Raw genomic sequence first — 12,738 nt, 5'->3', positions numbered from 1 at the left:
AGCATGGGTCGGCAGGGGGCATGCACATGTGCGCCCCAAACCGGGAGGCAAACCGGCAACGAACAGGCGCATTGCCTGGCCTGCCTGTGCTGCCCACCTGCCTGCAGTAAATCTGTGAACCTCCCGTTCACAGATTTACTGCAGGCAAGCTAAAAATCAACTCTACCTTCAACAAACCTAAACTGTTAAAATCAGTGCTGAAAATGGTAAACTTCCAAAGATGTTTTTGTTTGGCTGGGAGAAGACCACTGCTCTCTCTGTGTGGAAGCAGTGGTTTCTCTGCAGCAGTCTGACACCCCCTGATGAGTCGCAGAGTGTGTGTGTAAGACTTTGCACGTTTATTGTTTTCAGCACCCTGGGTTTCACTCTTTAGTTTTTGCAGAAGCAACATTTTGGCTTTAAAAATATGCTCATTGAGTTTTTTTTTTGTCAAAGACATGTAGCTAAATACATTTTGGCCTAAATATATGACAAAAATTGATATTGGATATTTTTTAACTGTCAAAGTAGAAAATGTAAATTTTTCGCAACATTTTTGCTTTTTACTATTATCGCAAAAAATGAAAAGCGCAGAGGTGATCAAATACCAACAAATGAAAGCTCTGTTTGTGGGGTAAAAAGGACGTAAATTTTGTTTGGGTACAGCGTTGCATGACCGCGCAATAGTCAGTTAAAGTCGCGCAGTGCCAAGTTGAAAAAAGTGGCCTGGACGTTAAGCAGGAAAATCCTATACAGCTTCTACACTCCTCTACGGCTTTGTACACTACAAGTAATTTCATGTTCAAACAGCAGTCATGAGACGATGCGCAGTCACTGACCTGGCCCTCACGCAGCTGGTAAGAGATGAGACGCATGTTAACGGGACCTGGTCCACTATGAGCTACAGGAGGGCTTATGGTGACGTTGAGCTGAGGATCAGAAGACAGTGGAATCTCCAGAGGTTCAGGAGGCACAGAAAGGGTCTTGTTGATGCGGACTGTTGTTCCGATTCCAACCAAAGACTGTAAAAGAAAAAAGGAAAAACTCTATGAAAAAAAAAAAAAAAAAACAGATACACATCCACATAAAGAAAGAAAAAAAAAAATCTCAAAATAAAAAAAATTAACTGAAATAGAAAATACATGAAGTATTATACTTTTTTGGCCAGCTTGCTGTCAGCATGGATGCTGAGCAGTGCGATTCCTCCCTATAATGATATGAATATTTTCTCTTTATTGGATATCTAGCTTTAACCGTAGATGATATTTCGCCACTTAATGTTTTTTGAACCCTGTGGTTTTTGCACATATGGTTGAATTGCGCTTACTTTCATTTGGGGGGGGGGGGGGGTGCGAGTTCCTTCCTGCGTATATGCTCTGCATATTTTTGAGTATACCATTATAGACTCTGTGGCATGGCTGATTATAGTTAGGTATTTTTTTGAGGGTGTATATATACTTTTTAAAGAAAGCCTGCTACACATCTGGATCCTGAGGAAGCCCTAAGTATGGGTGAAACGCGTCAATCCATTGCATTGTAGGATGCACTGCAATACACCTTCCAGATATTGTATTTTCATATGCTGTTTTTACTATCTTGTCTTTAAAAAAATTTAAATATTTTTAGAATTTGTATTTTTTTCTAACTGCTAGTCTTTTGGGCAGATTAAAATCCCCATTCTCCTAAATCCCCATTCTCCTCGCCTACAGGGCTCTACCTGTGAGACTTGGTTTACTTTTGGCATTTAATTTATAGGGGACTGTGCCGGTACTCATTTTGGATAGATAATTACTCTGCACCCAATTTCCATACATGACATTATACTACTTTTAGACTTTATCCACTTAAAGTGGAGTTCCACCCTAAAAATGCACTTTTCCCCTTCTGCTTGCTCTAAATTACCTGAAAAAAAATTGGATAATCCAAATTTTTTTTTTATCCACTTACATTGTTTTTAAAGAAAATATACTTACCTTACTTCCTCTGCGGACGGAAGACCATAGTTCTACTTTAGGGCTGGTTCATACCACAATTTCTTCGCTCTAGAAGGAATTCTTCTTGCTCATTTTGGTGCGTTTTTGACACATTGCAGTGTTTTGTTGTTGCGCCCCCCCCCCCCTTTTTCTTCTTCTCAATAGAGGACATGTGTGTTCTGGAGCACTTTTTATGTTCTGCTGCATTCCAGATGCGTTCCATACAGAAAATAATTCAAGATTTTCTACTTTTGTTGACTGGACTGGAATGCACCACACTTGCGTAATCTAGGACTGCATCTGGGGTGAACCAGCCCTTAACCACTTGCCGACCGCCTTTTTACTGCGGCAGGGCGGCTTGGCTGCGTCCAGTCACTTAGTACTACGTGACTGGAGTGCATGTGGTCTCGGCTGCACGGGAGGCAGGCCGCGGGAGGAGCGGCGGCGATTGCCGCTGCCCTCCCGCGATCGTCCGAGAAAACCCAGAGAAGACCCGCCTGCTTATGTAAACAAAGCAGCCAGATCTTCTATCAGACAGGCAGGGAAAGATCAACAGTTTCAGCTAGGCTGAAACCCCGATCTCTCTGAGCCTGTCACAGAACCCCCCTCCCCTCCCACACACACACAGTCAGTAAGCATATTAGGCATACATTTAACCCCTTTTATCACCCCCCATATTAACCCCTTCTCTGCCAGCGTCATTTATACAGTAACAATGCATATTATTTAGCACTGATTACTGTAGTAATGTCACTGGTCCCCAAAAAGTGTCAAAAACGTCAGTTAGGGGTCCGATCTGTCCGCTGCAATGTCGCAGTCCTGCTAAAAATCGCAGATCGCCGCCATTACTAATAAAAATAAATAAAAAAGTCCAAAAATCTATCCCGTAGTCTGCAAACGCTATAACTTTTGCACAAACCAATTAAAATACGCTTTTTGGGATTTTTTTTTTACCAAAAGTATGTAGCAGAATACAAATTGGCCTAAACTGATAAAAAAATTAAAACTTTTAAAACATTTTTATTGGGAATGTTATATAGCAGAAAGTAAAAAATATGGAATTTTTTTCAAAATTGTCGCTTTTTATTTTTTTGTTTATAGCGCAAAATCTAAAAACCGCAGCGGTGATCAAATACCACCTAAAGAAAGCTCTATTTGTGGGAAAAAAAAGGACATCAATTGTATTAGGGTACAGTGTCACACGACCGCGCAATTTTCCGTTAAAGTAACGCAGCGCCAAATCGCAAAAAATGGCCTGGTCATTAAGGGGGTAAAACCTTCCGGGGCTGAAGTGGTTAAAACTGAATTTTTGTAAAATCTTACCGTAAAATTCCTTTCTCTGAGTCCTCTGACAGTCGCCACCCACTCATACAGTCTTCACCAATGGGTATTGACCTCTTATCCATGCCTAGCTTGCTCCTATGGATAAGAGGTCAATACCCATTGGTGAAGACTGTATGAGTGGGCGGTGACTGTCAGGGGACGTAAGAGAAACATTGTTTTTTTTTTTTTACTCACCGTAAGCAATTCCATCTCTGTGATGTTCCAAAAAGACTTCCAAAAGCTGACATCCAGGTTTTGAGTTATCCTTTCAAATTCTGCTCCTCGTAGCTCCGGGTCAATGGCGTATCTTCCACTTATGAAAAAGGAGCTGGCGGCTATACCTACATAGGAGAACGACACGTTAAATTAAAACCCACTCAGCTGCCTGCTGCTACACATACTGCAATATAGCCAGGTACAGGAGATCATCTGTCAGATACTGTATATCTATAGTCCCAGTTATAGTCCTAATAGGACTGTAAGATGGTCATAGTATAGGGCAGTGATGGCGAATCTTGGCACCCCAGATGTTTTGGAACTACATTTCCCATGATGCTCATGCATTCTGCAGTGTATTAAAGCATAATGGGAAATGTAGTTCCAAAACATCTGGGGTGCCAAGGTTCGCCATCACTGGTATAGGGTGACAAATTCAGCAACTCACTGACTGCAGCAGGACTGTGGAAGGTCACTTTCCACCCAAAGCCAAAAGCTCTCAGAAGATGAATATGAAAGCTGAGTGCAGCTGTAAAAAGAACGTCATCTTACCAACATCGGACCTGGCAATATGTTGTTGCCTTTGCTTACTTTGAGCATTTTTAAGGGTAAAGTTGTGTTGTCTGCTTAACACCAGTGAACTCCTTGTGAGTCCGGTGTACAGGATTATGCAGCCATGTGATTATTAATGCTGGATTCTCCATTCATTCACAGTTAGAATAAAGTGGATCTCTAATAACCCCCCCCCCCTCCGGTCCGGATGTCCCATCTCCTTCAAATGCAGTAAGAGATCCAATGACATTATCCTTTCTGCAGAAACAGAACTCTGGGCGGTGTTCTGTGTTTGTCACCTGACCACATGCCGCAGCATCTGTCCTGAGATTTAAGATGAATGAGTAGAACAGGGTTCAACCAGAGTTGCTGATGACAACAACTCACCCTAGCTCCGCCGCACTGTGAGAAGATAAAGAGCTAAGTGTCGGTGCTCAGGCTGAACGTCCAAACTAAATGTTATATGAATAAAGCCGGCACATGAAAAGCCTTCTTCCAAATAAAATTCTTTATTCCAGCATGGATCGCAGTGACAAAATTACGAACAGACGCGTTTCGGCTTTATGCATTCCTCATAGCATGTACAAAACTAGGGGCAGTACATACCTAATTGCAATTAACATGAATACATAACACTAGGGGAAAGGTGGTGTGTTCAAGTCGGTCAAAAATCAAGGAAGGTGTCCAATAGGAAAATAAACATTAACCCTTAATAAACAAGAGTTGCTGATTGGCTGCCTTTGCCTAATTGACAGATCCCTAAGCTCCTCAAGCAAAGATCACATGACCGTAGCAACGACCCCAAAAGAGCCAATGATAATATGACCTTTCTTGCAGAAATGGTGCTCTGGGCATAGTCCTGTGTTGGTGACTTGACCTAATCCCACAGCATCGGTCCTGTGATTTCAGCTGAATAAGAGGAACAGGGTTCAACCAGAGTTGCTGATTGGCTGCCTTTGCCAAATTGACAGATCCCTAAGCTCCTCAAGCAGAGGTCACATGACCGTAGCAATGAACCCAAAAGAGCCAATGATAATATGACCTTTCTTCAGAAATGGTGCTCTGGGCCTAGTCCTGTGTTGGAGCCTTTACCTAATGCCACAGCATCGGTCCTGTGATTTCAGCTGAATAAGAGGAACAGGGTTCAACCAGAGTTGCTGATTGGCTGCCTTTGCCTAATTGACAGATTCCTAAGCTCCTCAAGCAGAGATCACATGACCGTAGCAATGACCCCAAAAGAGCCAATGATAATATGACCTTTCTTGCAGAAATGGTGCTCTGGGTGTGGTCTTGTTGTTGCCGCAGCATCGGTCCTGTGATTTCAGCTGAATGAGAGGAACAGGGTTCAAACAAAGCTGCTGATTGGCTGGCTTTGCCTGAATGACCTCTAAGCTCCTCAAGTAGAGATCGCAGGACCATACTGGGGCACTTGGTCACATGACAAGCATGGGGGGGGGGGGAGCAGTGTTTTCAGCAGCACAGGTAAGTCATAAAACACCTCTTTCCCCATTTATTGGAGCAGGATGGTCTACATCAGGGGTCTTCAAACTATGGACCTCCAGCTGTTCAAAAACTACAGTTCCCATCAATGCCTAGTCATGTCTGTGAATGTCAGAGTTTTACAATGCCTCATGGGATATGTAGTTCCACAAAAGCTGGAGGGCCGTAGTTTGAGGACCCCTGATCTACATCAAGAAGAATGAAACAAGTTTCTTCTAGTGGTTGTATCTTGAGACAGAAGCTTGACATTTAACAGAAATCTAAGAGATACACAACAACCGTGTACGATCCTACTCATCAGTGTTCACCCAAAACTGAAATATCGATAGACTGAATACCCCGTAAAAGCAAAAAAAACCAAAAAGCAGAGAAATCTATAATTAGTTGCTTTCTACATGGTGCGCACTTACCATAGTAGGCTGCAAGAGCTCCCTCAGCTGTCAGTGAGAGCATAGTGAGGAGGAAGAGGGGAAACCATCACATTACAGCAAACATGGCGACACACACACACACACACACACACACACACACACACACACACACACACACACACACACACACACACACACACACACACACACACACACACACACACACACACACACACACACACACACACACACACACACACACACACACACACACACACACACACACACACACACACACACACACACACACACACACACACACACACACACACACACACACACACACACACACACACACACACACACACACACACACACACACACACACACACACACACACACACACACACACACACACACACACACACACACACACACACACACACACACACACACACACACACACACACACACACACACACACACACACACACACACACACACACACACACACACACACACACACACACACACACACACACACACACACACACACACACACACACACACACACACACACACACACACACACACACACACACACACACACACACACACACACACACATAGATTGTAAAATGATTCACACAACTGACATGCAGTGACACCCAACAAGAAACCTAATGCAACAGAGATCCTATCCATATTCATAGATGTATTTGCTGTTCAATGAATAGGCTTTTTGTAATAAACGTTGCATTGATTATTCCCACTAATCGGATTTTCATATAATCTACAGCAGAGTTTCTCAACCTTTTTTCAGTCAAGGCGCCATTTAAAATTATGGACAGTTTCAAGGCACCCTTTAAAATGATGGCCAATCTCAAGGCGCCCTTTAAAATTACGGTCAATCTCAAGGCGCCCTTTAAAATGATGGCCAATCTCAAGGCGCCCTTTAAAATTACGGTCAATCTCAAGGCACCCTTTAAAATTATGGCCAACCTCAAGGCGCCCTTTAAAATGATGGCCAATCTCAAGGCACCCTTTAAAATTATGGCCAATCTCAAGGCACCCCTTTAAAATTGTGGACAGTTTCAAGGCACCCTTTGAAATTGTGGCCAATCTCAAGGCACCCTTTGAAATTACGGCCAATCTCAAGGCACCCTTTAAAATTGTGGACAGTTTCAAGGCACCCTTTGAAATTGTGGCCAATCTCAAGGCACCCTTTGAAATTACGGCCAATCTCAAGGCACCCTTTAAAATTGTGGACAGTTTCAAGGCACCCTTTGAAATTGTAGCCAATCTCAAGGCGCTATTTAAAATTGTGGACAGTTTCAAGGCACCCTTTGAAATTGTGGCCAATCTCAAGGCACCCTTTGAAATTGTGGCCAATCTCAAGGCACCCTTTGAAATTACGGTCAATCTCAAGGCACCCCTTTAAAATTGTGGACAGTTTCAAGGCACCCTTTGAAATTGTAGCCAATCTCAAGGCGCTATTTAAAATTTTGGCCAATCTCAAGGCACCCCTTTAAAATTGTGGACAGTTTCAAGGCACCCTTTGAAATTGTGGCCAATCTCAAGGCACCCTTTGAAATTGTGGCCAATCTCAAGGCACCCTTTGAAATTACGGCCAATCTCAAGGCACCCTTTAAAATTGTGGACAGTTTCAAGGCACCCTTTGAAATTATGGCCAATCTCAAAGCACTCTTTGAAATTACGGCCAATCTCAAGGCACCCTTTAAAATGATGGCCAATCTCAAGGCACCCATTAAAATTATGCCCAATCTCAAGGCGCCCTTTAATATTATGGCCAATCTCAAGGCAACCATTAAAATTATGCCCAATCTCAAGGCGCCCTTTAATATTATGGCCAATCTCAAGGCACCCTTTAAAATGATGGCCAATGTCAAGGCGCCCTATTTTAAAATGTAAAAAACTATTCTTATACTTTTACATAATGCGGCAGCATTGACAAATGTAGAACACCCAAAAATTAGAAGGGATTTATTCTTCCAAAGCAAATACACTTTTTCACACTGGTACTGACTAGTATTCCAGTGTTTCTCCTCTCCATCACTCCGCTAATGTGACCCCAGTGTTGATGGAGAAGGGCAGGGGAGAGTCAGACAAGCATACTGTGCAGGCGATCAACATCCTTATTATCAATACTGATAACATCATTGGTTGTTAGGACACCGGTGGCTAAAGGTTGAAATGGCGCACAATAAAAACCCGTGGCTTTGTGTAACTAAAAGGCAGGCTTGATCCACCTGCTGGCTTGTTTACATTTTTGGGCAATTTTTAGGCATTTTGCCAAGGCACCCCTGAAGAAACCTCAAGGCACCCTGGTTGAAAAAGGCTGATGTACAGTAATACCACCAAACCACCCTCGGGCTATAAATATAAACTAGCCCTTGGAAACAAGCAAAGTGTTTTTTATGATTAGAGTATTCTCATGCTGAACATGCAATGTGACCATTAGATGTAGGGCTCATCTTTGCACTGTCATGGGGCCAACAGACTATTGGCCCAATATATCCCTGAAGGTAGTGGTCTGCTAATTTCATAGACAGCTAAACCATCATATGTACCAACTGAAGCAGAAGGAATCCACTGTCCCAACACACACAATTTCAGGTTCTAATATTTTGACCCTATTTAGAAACCTCAAGATGTATTCTTATGCACAGCTGGAGTTGCAATTAAAGTAAGGACGCCGGTCAGGAACCGTGCTCTCCAACAAGACTGCTCAGGGATGGTGAGCTATGCAGGCATTGGTTGAATGCTTACTATGGGCGACTTCTTCATGCTCCCTATTAGTGCTAGAAGGAACCATAATTTTGGAGGTCAACAGATTTAGGTGCACAGCAGGTGTACATGCAGCTTAATTGCCTTTAGGCCCCTGTTTACATCAATGCGATTTGACAGGTCAAATCACAGACTATCGTCGGCAATGGGAGTGTCCCAATCGGTGCGACGTCGCACAGAATTCCAAAAGTAGTTCCTGCACCACTTTTAGTGACTTCGGAGGTGACTTTAATAGACATCTGTGCATGCACCCGCACAGATGTCTTTCGTGTCGCCCCCAAAGTCAGACAGAAATGCGGCTTTGAAATCGTCCGAGTTCAGATGAAGTCACACAATTTCAAAGCTGCGTTTAATGTGAAGGAGGGCTAAATGTTTACCATCAGCTCCTAACCTCAGCTTGTTCAATTAAGCTTTGACAATAAGGTTGGGTTCACACTGATGCAGTGCGGGAAGCACAGCGATTCCTGTGCGGGTTCCCACACCACATCAGAATCGCGGGCAGTTCACACTACACTCTGTGAACTACTGCGGGTGTCAATTTAAAGTTTGTTCGCAGAATGTAGTGCGAACTGTGAAACTGGTTGGAATCGAATCGCATGGGTGTTTAGACACCCATCTGATCTGATTTCAGTGCAGGCAAAAAAAGGGTCCTGCACCTTTTTGGCACAGATCCAGTGTACTTTGAGCCATGCATATATGGCTCAATTTGCACCACACTGAATTTGCATGTCATTTGTATGCGGTACACCGTATCAGTGTGAACCCAGCCTAAAACCTGGAAGCTAATTGGTTTCTATGCAGAGCTGCTCTAGATTTTTCACTCTCCAGTTTTGGTAAATCAGGTAGCAGGGTAAGGCTGGCCGCACCCTGATCAAAATTCTGCCAGTTCAGCAGGGACTGAACAAATTCTAATCAGTGTGTGGCCATCCCTGCTCAACAGAAGTTGGATCACTTGATTGACTTCTATCATAGGGACATGTTGGAAAATGTTCCTAGACCAATGGCTGCAGCTGTATTCTGACAGCTGTGGTTCCCATTGTCAGAATACAATGTCCTGGCTAGGAAAGGAATAACTCCATCAGTTACTGAAAAAAAAAAAAAAAAAAAAAAAGACTGTATGGCCAGCTTAAAGTGGTTAAGCCACTATATTTAGTTCACACCATCCTCGCTGTTTAATGATGTAAGGTGCCCCTGTGCCTGCGCTTTAAAAAATGCAGCTATATACCTGATTTCAGAGCGCTGCTCACGTGACCGTCTGCCTCTCTCCTCTCTCGGCCTGACAGCTGCAGTGGGAGGGGCCGAGAATCGCCTGCTGACGTCAGTCAGGAGGAGAGAGGCGACAGGCGGCCAGTCACGTGTATCAGGTATATAGCGGCTTATAAGGTACATAGATAGGGGCAGCTTATATTATTAAACAGAGAGGATAGTGTAAAAATGTAAGAGTCGGTTCACACTAGCGCGACTTGTCAGGCGACTGGTCAGCCTGACAAGTCGCGCTCCCTCGCGGTCCATTGACCACTACAGGACCCGTTCTAATAGGTGAGACACAAGTCGCTCCGACTTAGAAAAAGGGTCCTGTACTACTTCGGGGCGACCTGGGAGCGACTTGCATAGACTTCCATTATGTGAAGTCTCTGCAAGTCGCTCCGAAGTCGTGGTGCATGGTAATGCACAAGTCGCCCCCGAAGTAGTAAGGAGTCGTGTCGCCTCAGTGTGAACCGGCTCTAACAGTAATTTCAGCAGCAGGAGGGGAGGGGGTGGGCACTGACACAGAGCTGACAGGCAGAGAGGGAGGTGGGAGGAGGAGGACAGAGGAGGATAGGAGAGCTGCAGATGACGGAGGCACGTATACTGACCACGGTATCAGGGCTCAGCAGCCCTATTAAACCGTGGTCAGTTTATAGAGGGGAGGACAGAAGCAGGCGGGATCAGCTGGGTAATTTCAGGTGATAGAAGGGGGCAAGTTGCACAGCACAAGCACTGGGCTCTGTACCATGCTTTAAAGGAACAGGATCACTTTTTTTTTTCTTTTTTGTAGGGTAACAAACACTTTAGATGATAAGCTGCCAGACTTCTTAAAAAAGCTTTTTTAGAAAGACAGGATGCAGAGTTTAAATCATGAAGGAGGGACAGAATTCCAGGAAAATGTTTATTTTTTTCCCCAGGCAGTGGGGCTGTGCAGGCACTGCACGGGGTAACTGCTCATTTTTGTCTAGGGGGTGAGGAGAGTGGGAAAATACTTACCCGATTCTCCGATCCTCCGAGCGCAATACAGGTCCCTGCCACTCCTGCCTCCCCGCACGCTAGCGGCCTTGTGCATTGACTGTTCCAGACGTTATCACACCCATAGACTGGCTCTGGATGTGAGGATGGCAGGAACAAGTCCACTGCTGGATGTGGGGGAGCGCTGTTTTCAGGAGGTTTGAAGGATTGGCTAAGTATATCCTTTCTGTGCGCCCCTGGACTAAACGAGCAGTTAACCTATGCAGTGCAGGCACAGCCCCACTGCATGTGAAAAATGTTTTTCTTGGAGTTCTGCTTTAGCCCCAGTTCACACTGCTGCAACTTGTCATGTGACTTGAGTTAAAAGTTGCATGCCAGGTCGTGCCCAATTGACTGCAATGGAATTGTTCTAATCAGTGAGTCTACTTTTGGTGTGACTTCAACACAACTTGCTTTGACTTTTGTTAAAGAAGTCGTATGCAAGCCGTGATGAAGTCGCGCAGAGATGTCGGATTCAAAGTTGTGGCAGTGTAAACCAGGCCTAATCTTAACAGTAGCTGAAAACAGCCTTGGCCTAGGTAATTGTAGGCACAAGACGATAGCTGCCCTTTAGTACTGTAGAAATCTTAGGCCCATTTTAGGCTAGATCATGGGCATCTGAGATCGCCTTAAGGTCAGTTTGCATATATGTTGCTCAATAACATCCAATTCAAAATTCAAACTCTGCATTGTGCAAATTGATTAAAAAATGCTTCACAAACCGATGCCAGAAGCAAACTATAAACACCTGTGCACACTGATCATTGACATAGCTGATGTTTTCAAACACTGCCTTTGATATTCAAATGCAAAAGACAAGGCTGTGCCTACAGTTCAAAATTATGTTAGGCCTCTTTCACACGGCCGCTCCGGTTTTTTGCTCCGGTGCGGGACTTTTGTCACACTTGTGTCATCCGCTTCATATGTCCGCATATCATCCCATCCGTTTGCGGATGATATGCGGACATAATGTAGGTCTATGGGCATTGCGGATGTCAGCAGATGACACCGCTGACATCCGATTTTGCTTCCTTTCCGTTTTTTGAACGGAGGAAAAATAGGGTTCTGTTCCGTTCCAAAAAACAGAACAGAACTGAAAGGACGAAAATCGGATGTCAGCGGATGGTATTCCGCTGACATCCGCAATGCCATAGACTTACATTATGTCCGTAAATCATCTGCAAAAAAATAGGATGATTTGCGGACATACGGAGCGCCAGTGTGAAAGGGCACTAACCCATTGGGGACATACGTTTTTAACTTAGACCTCAAGCCTAAATCTTTCCCGTAGTTTGTAGACCCGATAACGTTTGTGCAAACCAATCAAAATACGCTTATTGCGATATTTTTTTTTTACCAAAAATATGTAGCAGAAAACAAATTGGCCTAAAATGTTAAAAAATTTAGATTTTTTAATTTTTTTTTTGGGAATAGCATATTTTCATATAGCAGAATGTGAAAATATTTTTTTTTTCCACAATTGTCACTTATTTTTTGTTTATAGCGTAAAAAAAAAAAAAAAAAAAAAAATCGCAGAGGTGATCAAATACCACCAAAAGAAAGGTATTTAGGTACAGCGTCGCAGGACCACGCAATTGTCAGTTAAAGTAAGGCAGTGCCGAATCGCAAGAAATGGCCTGGTCATTAAGGGGGCAAATCCTTCCGGTCCAGAAGTGGTTAAAGTCATTGGTATTTTGCTGACCTGTGTATGGAAATGCATGTCAATTGCAAAAAAACAACTCCTGTTGACGTGA

At 43.7% G+C, this 12,738-nt stretch overlaps 1 protein-coding gene across 5 annotated transcripts in view; it reads right to left on the bottom strand.

The window, feature by feature from the left end:
* Nucleotides 1-12,738, bottom strand: part of LIPE (lipase E, hormone sensitive type) — a 328,286-nt gene that overhangs the window by 21,758 nt on the left and 293,790 nt on the right. For 4 of the 5 annotated variants that reach the window (XM_082273587.1, XM_082273583.1, XM_082273585.1 and 1 more), the window contains exons 4-6: nucleotides 5,954-5,980; nucleotides 3,471-3,616; nucleotides 819-1,001 (exon numbers count right to left, since the gene is read on the bottom strand). In XM_082273587.1, coding sequence (XP_082129713.1) covers nucleotides 819-1,001; nucleotides 3,471-3,616; nucleotides 5,954-5,980 — 356 coding nt within the window. The remainder of the gene's footprint in view (nucleotides 1-818; nucleotides 1,002-3,470; nucleotides 3,617-5,953; nucleotides 5,981-12,738) is intronic. The other variant, XM_082273584.1, reaches the window with a different exon arrangement.

This window comes from Pelophylax lessonae (genome assembly GCF_965119305.1).
Source record: "Pelophylax lessonae genome assembly, chromosome: 12".
Lineage (NCBI taxonomy): Eukaryota > Metazoa > Chordata > Amphibia > Anura > Ranidae > Pelophylax > Pelophylax lessonae.
Note: the sequence above shows the minus strand (reverse complement) of the source record. Positions and strands in the feature narration are given on the sequence as shown.